This window comes from Rhinopithecus bieti, unplaced genomic scaffold, assembly GCF_001698545.2.
Source record: "Rhinopithecus bieti isolate Rb0 unplaced genomic scaffold, ASM169854v2 scaffold_8674, whole genome shotgun sequence".
Classification (NCBI taxonomy): Eukaryota; Metazoa; Chordata; class Mammalia; order Primates; family Cercopithecidae; genus Rhinopithecus; species Rhinopithecus bieti.
This window is the reverse complement of record NW_016805883.1, coordinates 1077777-1090267: the sequence shown is the minus strand read 5'-3', so window position 1 is coordinate 1090267 and position 12491 is coordinate 1077777. Positions and strand designations below refer to the sequence as shown.

General features: G+C 43.0%; 1 protein-coding gene across 4 annotated transcripts in view; it reads left to right on the top strand.

Moving 5' to 3' along the window:
* The window catches only part of UBE2D2 (ubiquitin conjugating enzyme E2 D2), a 66583-nt gene that overhangs the window by 32258 nt on the left and 21834 nt on the right, over window positions 1-12491 (top strand). For 3 of the 4 annotated variants that reach the window (XM_017873926.1, XM_017873927.1, XM_017873924.1), the window contains exon 2: window positions 7023-7086. In XM_017873926.1, coding sequence (XP_017729415.1) covers window positions 7023-7086 — 64 coding nt within the window. Of the gene's footprint in view, window positions 1-4098; window positions 4147-7022; window positions 7087-12491 lie in introns of those variants that run through there. The other variant, XM_017873925.1, reaches the window with a different exon arrangement.

Sequence of the window (12491 nt, the reverse complement as noted above, 5' to 3'; positions counted from 1 at the left end):
CCGCCCGACTCGGCCTCCTAAAGTGCTGGGATTACAGGCTTGAGCCACCGCACTCGGCCTTTTTCTTTTTTTTTTGAGACAGAGTCTCGCTCTGTCACCCAGGCTGGAGTGCAGTGACGCGATCTCGGCTCACTGCAACCTCCGTCTCCTGGGTTCAAGTGATTCTCCTGCCTCAGCCTCCTGAGTAGCTGGGACTACAGGCAAGTGCCACCACGCCCAGCTAATTTTTGTATTTTTAGTAGAGACGGGGTTTCACCACGTTGGCTAGGCTGGTCTTGATTTCTTGACGTTGTGATTTGTCCGCTTCGGCCTCCCAAAGTGCTGGGATTACAGGCATGAGCCACTGCACCCGGCCGATTCTCAGACATTTCTAACTTGTACATTTCTAATATTTTAGATCCAGATTTAAAGAACCATGGTATAGCAGGACACTCAAGTCCTTACCCTTGGGTTACTTTGTATTTTGTTTTCTTATAAAATTGGGAATACTTCTAAATGATGTCTTATGACCCTGAAATTTTATATATACATATGTATTTTAATATATGTTTTTAATATGTAAAAAAATATAACATAATGTATACATTGTTATATAATGTATATAATGTATAACATGATGTATATATTATGTATATAATGTATATATAACACACAAATACGTATGTATGTATGTAATAAACACATACGTAACATATGAAAAATGTATTTTAAAATATGTACTTTTTTTTAGAGATGGGCTCTCACTTTGTTGCCTAGGCTGGAGTATAGTGACACAATCCACTGCAGCCTTGAACTCCTGGGCTCAAGCAATCCTCCTACCTCAGCCTCCCAGGCAGCTAGGACTACAGGCTCCCTCCACCATGCTGGGCTAATTAAAAAAATTTTTTTTTTGTGGAGATAGAGTCTCACTGTGTTGACCAAGCTGGTCTGGAGCTCCTGGCCTCAAGTCATCCTCCCTGCTTAGCCTCCCAAAGTGTGGGGATTACAAACGTGAGCCACCATGCGCAGCCCTGAAATTACAATGCTATGAATCATAATCTTTGTTTAAATATTTTCATAGTGTGATTTTAACCACCAAAGAGCCTTGATTTGTATAGCAATATTCAGACTACTAAAACTTGACTTCAGAGCCATTTTTCTACAAAGTTAATCATAACCCCTTTCAGTTTCCCGTCTTGTTCCTTTCACCTTACACCATAGGGTGAGGACCAAGGGTAAACACATCTTTCCCATGCTATTTTTATTTTGTTTCATAATTGTTATGATTAGGGAAGGAGGGTAGTTTGTAAAGAAGCATTAATTTTTACTGACTAATAGCTTGAGTTGCCTACTCAAGGATATAGTGAAAGGGAAATCTGCACATCCCTTGAAGGATGCCTTCCCCTCAAGGAATTTAGAGGGTTTCTTTTTGCTATAGTGGTGTGATGCATATATGTCTTTGGGTTTCAAAGTTTTAGTATTCTACTTTAATTATCTTTTTTTTTTTTCCTTAAAATTTCTTTTTTTTGAGACAGTCTCTATTGCCCAGGCTGAAGTGCAACAGCACGATCTCAGCTTATTGCGGCCCCTGCTTCCCGGGTTCCAGCAATTCTCCTGCCTCAGCCTCCTGGGTAGCTGGAATTACAGGCACGCACCACCACACCTGGCTAATTTTTGCATTTTTAGTAGAGACTGGGTTTCACCATGTTGGCCGGGCTGGTCTTGAACTCCTGGCCTCAGGTGATCCACCCGCCTCAGCCTCTCAGAGTGCTAGGATTACAGGCGTAAGCCACTGCACCGGGTTGAGAATCTTTTTATAAATTGAGAATGTTCTACTTTAACTGTCAAAGTTCCTTACCTATCACTTTTTTCTAAACGTAATTATATATACATTCCTCCCTCAGTATCCATGAAAGGTTGGTCCCAGGTGCTTCCATGGATACCAAAATCTACAGATGCTCAAGTCCCTGATATAAAATGGCATAATATTTGCATATAACCTGTGCACATCTTCCTGTATACTTTAAGTCATCTCTAGATTACTTACAAAACCTAATACAGTGTAAGTGCTCTGTGAATAGTTGTTATGCTGTGGTGTTTAGGGAATAATGACCAAAGAAGTCTGCACATGTTCAGTACAGACATCATTTTTTCCCCAGTGTATTTGACCCACAGTTAGTGGAACCTGTAGACACAGAGGGCTGGCTGTACTTTATTTCTCTGTTGTTCTTTCTCATAAAATAGTTAAAATTAATGTATAGGTTTAAAGCCAACTGTTAAAACACAGCCTGATATATTGGGATATTATTTTTTTCTGCCCACATGTTCCAACTAGATTCAACTTCAGTTTTCATCATGATGTAGAGATAATCAGTTTTATAGATTGTATGTTTATTTGCTGTAATTGGGTTTTCACTATTTAGATTACACTGCAAATGATGACAATTTTTTTTTTTCTTAAGTCGGTATCTCGCTCTTGTCACGCAGACTGGAGTGGAGTAGTGTGATATTGGCTCATTGCAACCTCTGCCTCCCAGGTTCAAGCAATTCTCCTGCCTCAGCCTCCTAAGTAGCTGGGATTACAGGAGCCCCCACCACGCCCAGCTAATTTTTGTACTTTTAGTAAAGATGGGGTTTTGCCATGTTGGCCAGGCTGGTCTTGAACTCCTGACCTCAGGTGAGCCACTGTGCCCGGCCATGATGACAATTTTTAACAGCTATTTTAATCCACATTTGTGGTCAGGATAATTCTTGCACAGACCCACTTGGTTAAAAAAAGAGAAAAAAAATTTTAAAGGGTAATTTATTTTTCAAATAGGCAGTATACACACTTTTATAAAATTCAAAATGTATAAAAGGAATATAGTTCCCATTCTCACCCCTAAGCTTTCCTTCCTAAAGGCAATTATTTATTGACTAGTTTTGTGTGTGTGTGTGTGTGTGTGTGTGTGTGTGTGCGTTTTGAGACAGAGTCTCACTCTGTCACCCAGGCTGGAGTGCAGTGAAGACATCTCAGCTCACTGCATCCTCTGCCTCCCAGGTTCAGGCAATTCTCCTGCCTCAGCCTTCCGAGTAGCTGGGACTACAGGTGTGTGCCACCATGCCCGGCTAATTTTTGTATTTTTAGTAGACACGGGGTTTCAGCATGTTAGCCAGGCTGGTCTCGAACTCCTGACTTCGTGATCCACCTGCCTCAGCCTCCCAAAGTGCTGGGATTACAGCTGTGAGCCACCGTGCCTGGCGTTTCTTTTGTATTCTTTGGAGATATTTTGTGCACATGTAAAGATGGATAGTTATGTGCTTTTTTTCTTTTTTTAAAAAGATCTGTTTCTGAATCCAAATGTACTGTGTGTGTGTGTGTGTGTGTGTGTGATAGAGTCTCGCTCTGTCGCCCAGGCTGGAGTGCAGTATCACAATCTCAGCTCACAGCAACCTCCGCCTCCTGGGTTCAAGTGATTCTCCTGCCTCAGCCTCCCCAGTAGCTGGGATTACAGGTGTGTGCCACCACACCTGGCTGATTTTTGTATTTTTTTTTAGAGATGGGGTTTCACCAGGTTGGTCAGGCTGGTCTCGAACTCCTGACCTCATGATCCACCCGCCTTGGCCTCCCAGAGTGCTGGGATTACAGACGTGAGCCACTGTGCCCAGCCCAAATGTGCTTTTAAGAATAAAAAACTGGCCAGGCTCTGTGGCTCACACCTGTAATTCCAGCACTTTGGGAGGCTGAGGAGGAAGGATTGCTTGAGTCCAGGCATTAGAGACCAGCCTGGGCAACATAGTGAGACCTTACCTCCCCTTTAAAAAACAATAATAAACAACTTTGAGATACAGTATTACATACCTTAAAATTTAGTGTACAATTTGAGTTTTGACAAATAGGCATATAGTTGTACAATCTCTACCAAAATAATGATTTTGAACACTTCTATCATTCCTCAGATTTTCTTCATGTCTGTTTATAGTTATGCCCCCCTCCAACTCCCTCTAGCCACTGGAACCATGAATCTGCTTTCTGTCACTATAGTTTTGCCTGTTCTAGAATGTCATATAAATGGAATCATACATCATGTAGCCTTATGTCTGGCTTCTTTCACTTAGCAGTATGCTTTTGAGATTCAGCTGTATCAGTGCCGTCAGCCAAGGAAGTGTTGAATGAGCGCGTTAAAGGTCTATTAGTCTGAGTTTGGCTTAGGGTTTTAAAATTATATCATACTGGCTCGTGAAACAGACTGATGGATCTTGTATTCTGCTTAGATAAATCGTAGCTCTTGAGTTAAAAACCTTGATGTCATTCAGCATGGAAAAAAGTAACTCAGTTTGAAAGGAGCAAAAGATTAAAGTGAAATCAAAAGTAAAATTCCACTTAATGAACATGGCAGGACCTCAGAATTGTTCAATTGTTAAATTCAAGTTATATTTTAATAACAACCTGTTGCTACAGCAGTGTCTTAAATAAAGCCAGATGTTCTTAGTTATACCAACCTGTGCTGTCAGTAATATTTGAGAATGGGAACTATTACTTTTTTTCTTGAGATGGGCAGAAAATCTCTATTTTAGAGACACAAAATCCAAAAATTGAGATATTTGAGTAAGTTAATCATCTCAATCCAGAGCCTTCTTTTCAAACTTTCTTTTTTTTTTTTTGAAATGGAGTCTTGCTCTGTTGCCAGGCTGGAGTGCAGTGGTGCAATCTCGGCTCACTCATGCTCCGCCTCCCAGGTTCACGCCATTCTCCTGCCTCAGCCTCCTGAGTAACTGGGACTACAGGTGCCCGCCACCACGCCCGGCTAATTTTTTTATATTTTTGGTAGAGATGGGGTTTCACCGTGTTAGCCAGGATGGTCTCGATCTTCTGACCTCGTGATTCGCCTGTCTCAGCCTCCCAAAGTGCTGGGATTACAGGCAGGAGCCACTGCGCCCGGCCCTTTTTCAAACTTTATCTCTGAACTTTATGCTTTGTACTCCAAACTTACAGACAGGATGAAACAACATAAGAGTCTAAATGGTTTTGGATTTAAAAAATCTTAGACTTTTCTCTTTTACTGTTGTAGTTTTAAAATATAATCGAACACTAGTTCTTGAGAACTTTGTTTTGTCTCAAAACCAAGCTGAGGGGAAATGGAATATAGTATGATTTCCTGCCTTGTAATTTTTCAGGCGTCCCCACCCAATAACAAGTCTCAAGCTTCTGAGCTTTTATGTTTAAAAAGCTGAGAAACTGGTAACTGTTTATAAAGCATTATTACAAATAGAGGAGTCTCTGACTAAAAAGCTTTTTTTTTTTTTGGAGACAGGGTCTCGCTCTGTCGCCCAGGCTGGAGTGCAGTGGCATGATCTCAGCTCACTGCAAGCTCCCTTTCCCGGGTTCTTCTGCCTCAGCCTCTCGAGTAGCTGGGATTACAGGTGTGTGCCACCACTCCCAGCTAATTTTGTGTTTTTTTAGTACAGGGTCTCGCTATGTTGGCCGGGCTGGTCTCAAGCTCCTGGCCTCAAGTGATTGGCGCTGCCTTGGCTTCCCAAAGTGTTGGGATTACAGGTGTGAGCCATCGCTCCTGGGAACTACAAAGCTTTATGGATGGTGGCTTTTATTACTTCAGTCAGCCTTTTAAATACTTATTTTTTTTTTTTTTTGGAGACAAAGTCTCATTCTGTTGCCCCAGGCTGGAGTGTAGTGGCATGATCTTGGCTCACTGCAACCTCTGCCTCCCAGGTTCTAGCAATTCTCCTGGCGTAGCCTCCCAAGTAGCTGGGACTATAGACATGCACTCACTATGCTTGGCTAATTTTTGTATTTTTAGTAGAAATGGGGTTTCACGATGTTCACCAGGCTAGGCTGGTCTCGAACTCCTGACGTCAGGTTATCCTCCCGCCTTGACCCCACAAAGTGCTGAGATTACAAGCATGAGCCACTGTGCCCAGTCTAAAATATATTCTTTCAAAGTTTTTTCTACTTTTAGAACCCTGGTAGTGGACTTCCATTGAAAACGTATCAACTTGTCAGATGGTCCAGTATAATTTTGGAACATTTATGACTTTAGGAGGTTGTCCCAAGTGTAACCTAATAGTTTTGAGGTACTAAAATTAGCCTTAAATTTTTTTTTGAAAAATAATAAATGAAATGTTTACATTAAAACAGTTTTGGCTGGGCGTGGTGGCTCGTGTCTGTAATCCCAGCACTTTGGGAAGCCGAGGTGGGTGGATCACGAGGTCAGGAGATTGAGATCATCCTGGCTAATACAGTGAAACCCCATCTCTGCTAAAAATACAAAAAGTTAGCCAGGTATGGTGGCAGGTGCCTGTAGTCCCAGCTACTCGGGAGGCTAAGGCAGGAGAATGGCGTGAACCCAGGAGGCGGAGCTTGCAGTGAGCTGAGATCGCGCCACTGCACTCCAGCCTGGGCAAGAGAGCGAGACTCCATCTCAAAAAAACAAAACAAAAAAAAAACGGTTTTTATGACTCTTTAATACATAATACATGTTTTTTGTTTTTGTTTGTTTGTTTGAAATGGAGTCTCACTCTATCACCCGGCCTGGAGTGCAGTAGTGCAATCTTGGCTTATTGCAACCTCCGCCTCCCTGGTTCAAGGGATTCTCCTGCCTCAGCCTCCTGAGTAGCTGGTATTGCAGGCATGTACCACCATGCCCAGCTAATTTTTTCTATCTTCACTAGAGACAGTCTTGTTGGCCAGACTGGTCTCGAACTCCTGACCTCAAGTGATCTGCCCGCCTCAGCCTCCCAAAGTGCTGGGATTACAGGTGTGAGCCACCGCTCCCAGCCCATAATACATGTTTTACCTTCCTCATTGTATTTATTTACTAAGCTCTGAACAAAGCAAAAATGACCCACTTTAAAAAATATACATTGCATTGGAGAATCCAAAATACCTTAAAGATTCACCAATCTACTGATCTCTTACTCTGAAGGAATGCTCTTAAAAGAGTTTCACCAGCATGACAGAGAATATTGGTAACAATATAAACTTTAGTAATGGATAAAAGGTACATTTACATTGAATATATTTCTTTTCTTTCTTTTTTCTGTAGGAATTGAATGATCTGGCAAGGGACCCTCCAGCACAGTGTTCAGCAGGTCCTGTTGGAGATGATAGTAAGTATTTAAAAGGAATAATGGAGTAATAGCATAACAGTGGTTATTTGTGTGAAGAAACAATTACGCTATAGGGAAGAGGCAGTGTTTAACCCTTAGTGGCCCATGAATGGAGCAACTCTGTGTTCATCCCATTATCATCTGTGTTGTTCATTACATTTTGAATCTTCTGCCAGGTATTGGCTGTATAGTTAGTTGTTCTGGTCCTCTCCTACCTGACCTTCATCCCTTCTGGGTATTTTCCTGGAGTGAAGGATTTGAGCTTTTACCTACAGCTAGCTATTATTCTTGAGTAAGATAATACTAAGGATGATGGTATATGTGTCTGTGTCTGACTTTCTACTGGCTCATACTTGTGAAATCAGGTCTTTATTTATTTTTTTCTTGAGACAGGGTCTCGCTCTGTCACCCAGGCTGGAGTGCAGTGGCATGATCTCAGCTCACTACAGCCTCTGCTTCCTGGGTTCAAGTGATTCTCGTGCCTCGGCCTCTCAAATATCTGGGATTACAGGTGCATGCTACCACGCCTGACTAAGTTTTATATTTTTAGTAGATTCGTGGTTTCGCTATGTTGACCAGGCTGGTCTCAAACTCCTGGCCTCAGGTGATCTGCCTGCTTCAGCCTCCCAAAGTGCTGGGATTACAGGCGTGAACTACCACGCCTGGCCAAAAGCAGATCTTTATTTTTAAAGTCCAATTTATCTGCTTAATTCTGTCTAAAATAATCTATGAGATGTCTTAATGCATACATTGGATGATAATTTCCTCTGTGTTGCACTTCATTGCAACATAATTTTTTCCCATATAGTGTCTTTGAACTTTTTTAAAGAGGGGATATTTGAACGAGACTGTGCTATGTAAAACTAATTCACAAAAAACTGTAACATTTGGTTGGGTGTGATGGCTCATGTCTCTAATCCCAGCACTTTGGGAGCCGAGGCAGGTGGATCAATTGAACCCAGGAGTTCAAGACCAGCTTGGTCAACATGGTGAAGCCCTGTCACTACAAAAAACACACAAAAAAATTAACCAGGTGTGTTGGTGCATGCCGGTCGTCCAAGCTCCTTGGAAAGCTAAGGTGGGAGGATCTCTTGAACTTGAGCCTAGGAAGCAGAGTTCACAGTGAGCCAGGACCATGCCACTATACTCCAGCTTGGTGACAGAGTGAGATACTGTCTCAAAAACTAAAAACAGGACTGGGCCTGGTGACTCACGCCTGTAATCCTAGCACTTTGAAAGGCCGAGGCGGGCGGATCACGAGGTCAGGCATTCAAGACCATCCTGGACAAGATGGTGAAACCCTGTCTCTACTAAAAATACTAAAAAAATTAGCTGGGCGTAGTGACAGGCGCCTGTAATCCCAGCTACTCAGGAGGCTGAGGCAGAGAACTGCTTGAACCCAGGAGGCAGAGGTTGCAGTGAGCTGAGATTGTGCCACTGCACTCTAGACTGGGTGACAGAGTGAGACTTACTCTCCAAAAAAAATTTGTAACATTTAACAAGTATTTTAAGTATATATACTTACAAATACTTGTGTAAATATGTAGGTTAAGGTCAAAATGAGTACAGGGTTAAATTAGCTTGTGTTTAATATTTTTGTTTGTTTTGTTTTTTAAGACGGAGTCTCACTCTCTTGCCCATGCTGGAGTGCAGTGGCGTGACCTTGACTCACTGCAACCTCTGCCTCCCGTGTTCAAGCAATTCTCCTGCCTCAGCCGTCCAAGTAGCTGGGATTTACAGGCACCTGCCACCACACCTGGCTAATTTTTGTATTTTTAGTAGAGACGGGGTTTTGCCATGTTGACCAGGCTGGTCTTGAATTCCTGACCTCAGGTGATCCACCTGCCTTGGCCTCCCAAAGTTCTGGAATTACAGGCATGAGGTACTGCACCCGGCCTCTAATTGTTTTTTCCTGATTTTTCTTACTAATGTTGTGTCTGGGTCCAGCACAGTGGCTCACACCTGTAATCTCAGTGCTTTGGGAGGCTGAGGCAGACAGATCACTTGAGCCCAGGAGTGCGAGACCAGCCTGGGCAACATGGTGAAACCCTGTCTCTACAAAAAAATACAAAAATTAGCCTGGCCTGGTGGTGCATGCCTGTAGCCCCAGCTACTCAGGAGGAGTTTGAGGTGGGAGGATCGCTTGAATCCAGGAAGTTGAGGCTGTAGTAAGCCAAGATTGCACCACTGTACTCCAGTCTGGGCAACGGGAGCGAGACTGTCTCAAAACAAAAACAACAACAAAAAAGGAAAAAAGAATGTGTCTGGTCTACTAAATCCTGAAGAATCAAAGCAAGGCCCTTTTACAAGGATTACTTTACAGATAAAATAGATAAATACTATAAATTATGAGTCCAAGTACATGTCATGAAAAAACTCATTTACATTATTGTGTTCTGACTTACCTAGCGTGAGTAACTATGGTATTTGGTACCAAACAAGGCAGACTAAGTACCTAAACCATACAAAATGATTTAGTAAGTGCTCTTACACACTGTTGTCTCATTTAAGCCTTACAACAACTCATTTAGGTGACTGGAGTAGAAATTTTAAACTGTTTTAGAAAAGAGTCCCATGAGAAGCTCATGGAGATTCTCCGTGTGGACTCACTCTCAGGTTTTCTCATTCTAGTTTGTCCTTCCACTGTATCATATCGGCCACATCCATCAGCGTACTCTTTCTATTCAGTTGGAAAAGTGCTTTTGTTTTAGGTAAATTCCTCCAAATTAAGAATGGCTGAAAATCTTTAATTAAAAGTGGTTGGAATCAGGGGACTTGATTTCATTTTGGAAGTTTTCTTTAGCATGCTGAAGTAATTTGTCTTTGCTTTGCTTCGCTTCTGCCATAGTTAGCACTATACATTTCTTTCTCAGTTTGAAAAATTGTTCCCTTTGGAGAGTTAAATAAAACTCCCACAGTCGAGTGCGATGGCTCATGTCTGTAATCCTAGCACTTTGGGAGGCCAGGAGTTCAAGACTAGCCTGGCCAACATGGTGAAACCCTGTCTCTACCAAAAATACAAAAATTAGCGGGGCGTGGTGCCACCTGCCTGTAATCCCAGCTACCCAGGAGGCTGAGGCAGGAGAATCGCTGGAACCAGGAGGTGGAGGTTGTAGTGAGCCGAGATCATGCCACTGCACTCCAGCCTGGGTGACAGAGTGACACTCTGTCTCCAAAAAAAAAAAAAAAAAAAGCTGGATGTGGTGGCTCACGTCTGTATGCCTGTAATGCCAGCACTGTGGGAGGCCGAGGCAGGCGGATTACCTGAGGCCGGGAATTCAATCAAGACCAGCCTGGCCTTGAACTCTGCTGAAACTCCATTTACTAAAAATACAAAAAATTAGCCAGGTGTGATGGTGGGAGCCTGTAATCCCATCTATTCAGGAGGCTGAGGCAGGAGAATCGCTTGAACCCGGGAGGCAGAGGCTGCAGTGAGCCGAGATCACGCCATTGCACTCCAGCCTGGGCAACAAGACTGAAACTCAGTCTCAAAAAAACAAGCAAACTCTCCCAAAGCTAATCAGTAAGAGAAAAAAATAGGTATTATTAGACTTCATCAGAATTAAAGATATACAGGCTGCAAATGATGCCATCACGAAAGTGATAAAACACATAGAATGGAAGAAATTTTTGCAAGTCATATATCTGATAAGGGATATATATCCAGTAGATTTTTTTTTTTTTTTTTGAGACAGAGTCTCGCTCTGTGGCCCAGGCTGGAGTGCAGTGGCCGGATCTCAGCTCACTGCAAGCTCCACCGCCTGGGTTTACGCCATTCTCCTGCCTCAGCCTCCCGAGTAGCTGGGACTACAGGCGCCCGCCACCTCGCCCGGCTAGCTTTTGTATTTTTTAGTAGAGACGAGGTTTCACCGTGTTAGCCAGGATGGTCTCGATCTCCTGACCTCGTGATCCGCCCGTCTTGGTCTCCCAAAGTGCTGGGATTACAGGCTTGAGCCACCGTGCCCGGCCTAAGCTAATTTTCATATTTTTAGTAGAGATGGGGTTTCACCATGTTAGCCAGGCTGGTCTTGAACTCCTGACCTCAGGTGATCCGCTCACCTCCACCTCCCAAAGCGGTGGGATTACGGGCGTGAGCCATCCCACCCAGCTGTTTAAAAACTCTTATAACTCAGTATAAAAATAAATAACCCAATTAAAAAATAGTCAAAGGATCCGAATAGACATTTCTCCAGAGAACATGGCCAGTAAGCACATGAAAAGATGCTCAGCATCATTTGTCATTAGGGAAATGCAAATCAAAACTACAGTGAAGAAGAGCCAGGCACAGTGGCTCATGCCTGTAATCCCAGCTACTAGGTAGACTGAGACTGGAGGATCACTTGAGGCCAGCAGTTTTTCACCAGTCTGGGCAACAAAGCAAGACCCCATCTTTAAAACTAAAATTAGCTTGAAGTGGTGGCTCATGCCTGTAGTCCCACCTCTTCATGAGGCTGAGGTAGGAGGAACACTTGAGCCCAGAAGTTTGAGGCTGCAGTGAGCTATGATTGGGCCACTATACTCTAGCTTGGATGACAGATCGAGACCCAGTCTCTACAAAAAAAAAAAGTATTGATCAGATCTTTCTGATGAACCTCACATAAGAGTACATAAAGTATAATTGGATAGCTAAATGTCCTTTTGTCATCTTATTTTTGTTATAAGGAGTCAGAATTTAATCTTAGAAGAAGGAAGACAGAAACTGTTGGCCTTTTGAAACTTTTGAGCTCCTTTTGACTATCCTGGTATCCAAATCCCTCATTACCACATGTTATTGATATTTAGTGTAAAAATGAAGTCGAGACTTGTGCTTTATTTTAAAACATCCAGATTTTAATGTTGATATTTTGTATAAAATAAAGTAGAGATCTGTGCTTCATTTTAAAACATCCAGATTTTAATGTACCAGTAAATTTTTTTTCACTTTCCTGCAAAGATCTGGTAAGCAGGAAGAAATGTACTTCCTGAAAGAAGTAAGCAGCCAGGCCCTGTGGCTCACGCCTGTAATCCCAGCACTTTGGGAGGCAGAGGCGGGCGGATCACGAGGTCGGGAGATGAATACCCTCCTAGCTAACATGGTGAAACCCTGTCTCTACTAAAAATACAAAAAATTAGCCGGGCATGGTGGCGGGCGCCTGTAGTCTCAGCTACTCAGGCAGCTGAGGCAGGAGAATGGCGTGAACCCAAGAGGTGGAGCTTGCAGTGAGCCGAGATCATGCCACTGTACTCCAGCCTGGGCGACAGAGCAAGACTCCATCTCAAAAAAAAAAAAGTAAGCTGAAGATTGAATGGCCATGTGTCTGTTTCCTTCTATCTTCTCTTCCCTCCCCGCCTTTCCCCCTCCCCCTGTGCTGGCATTATAGGCATACAGACATGAGCCACCACACCCAGCCCTTTTTTTTTTTTTT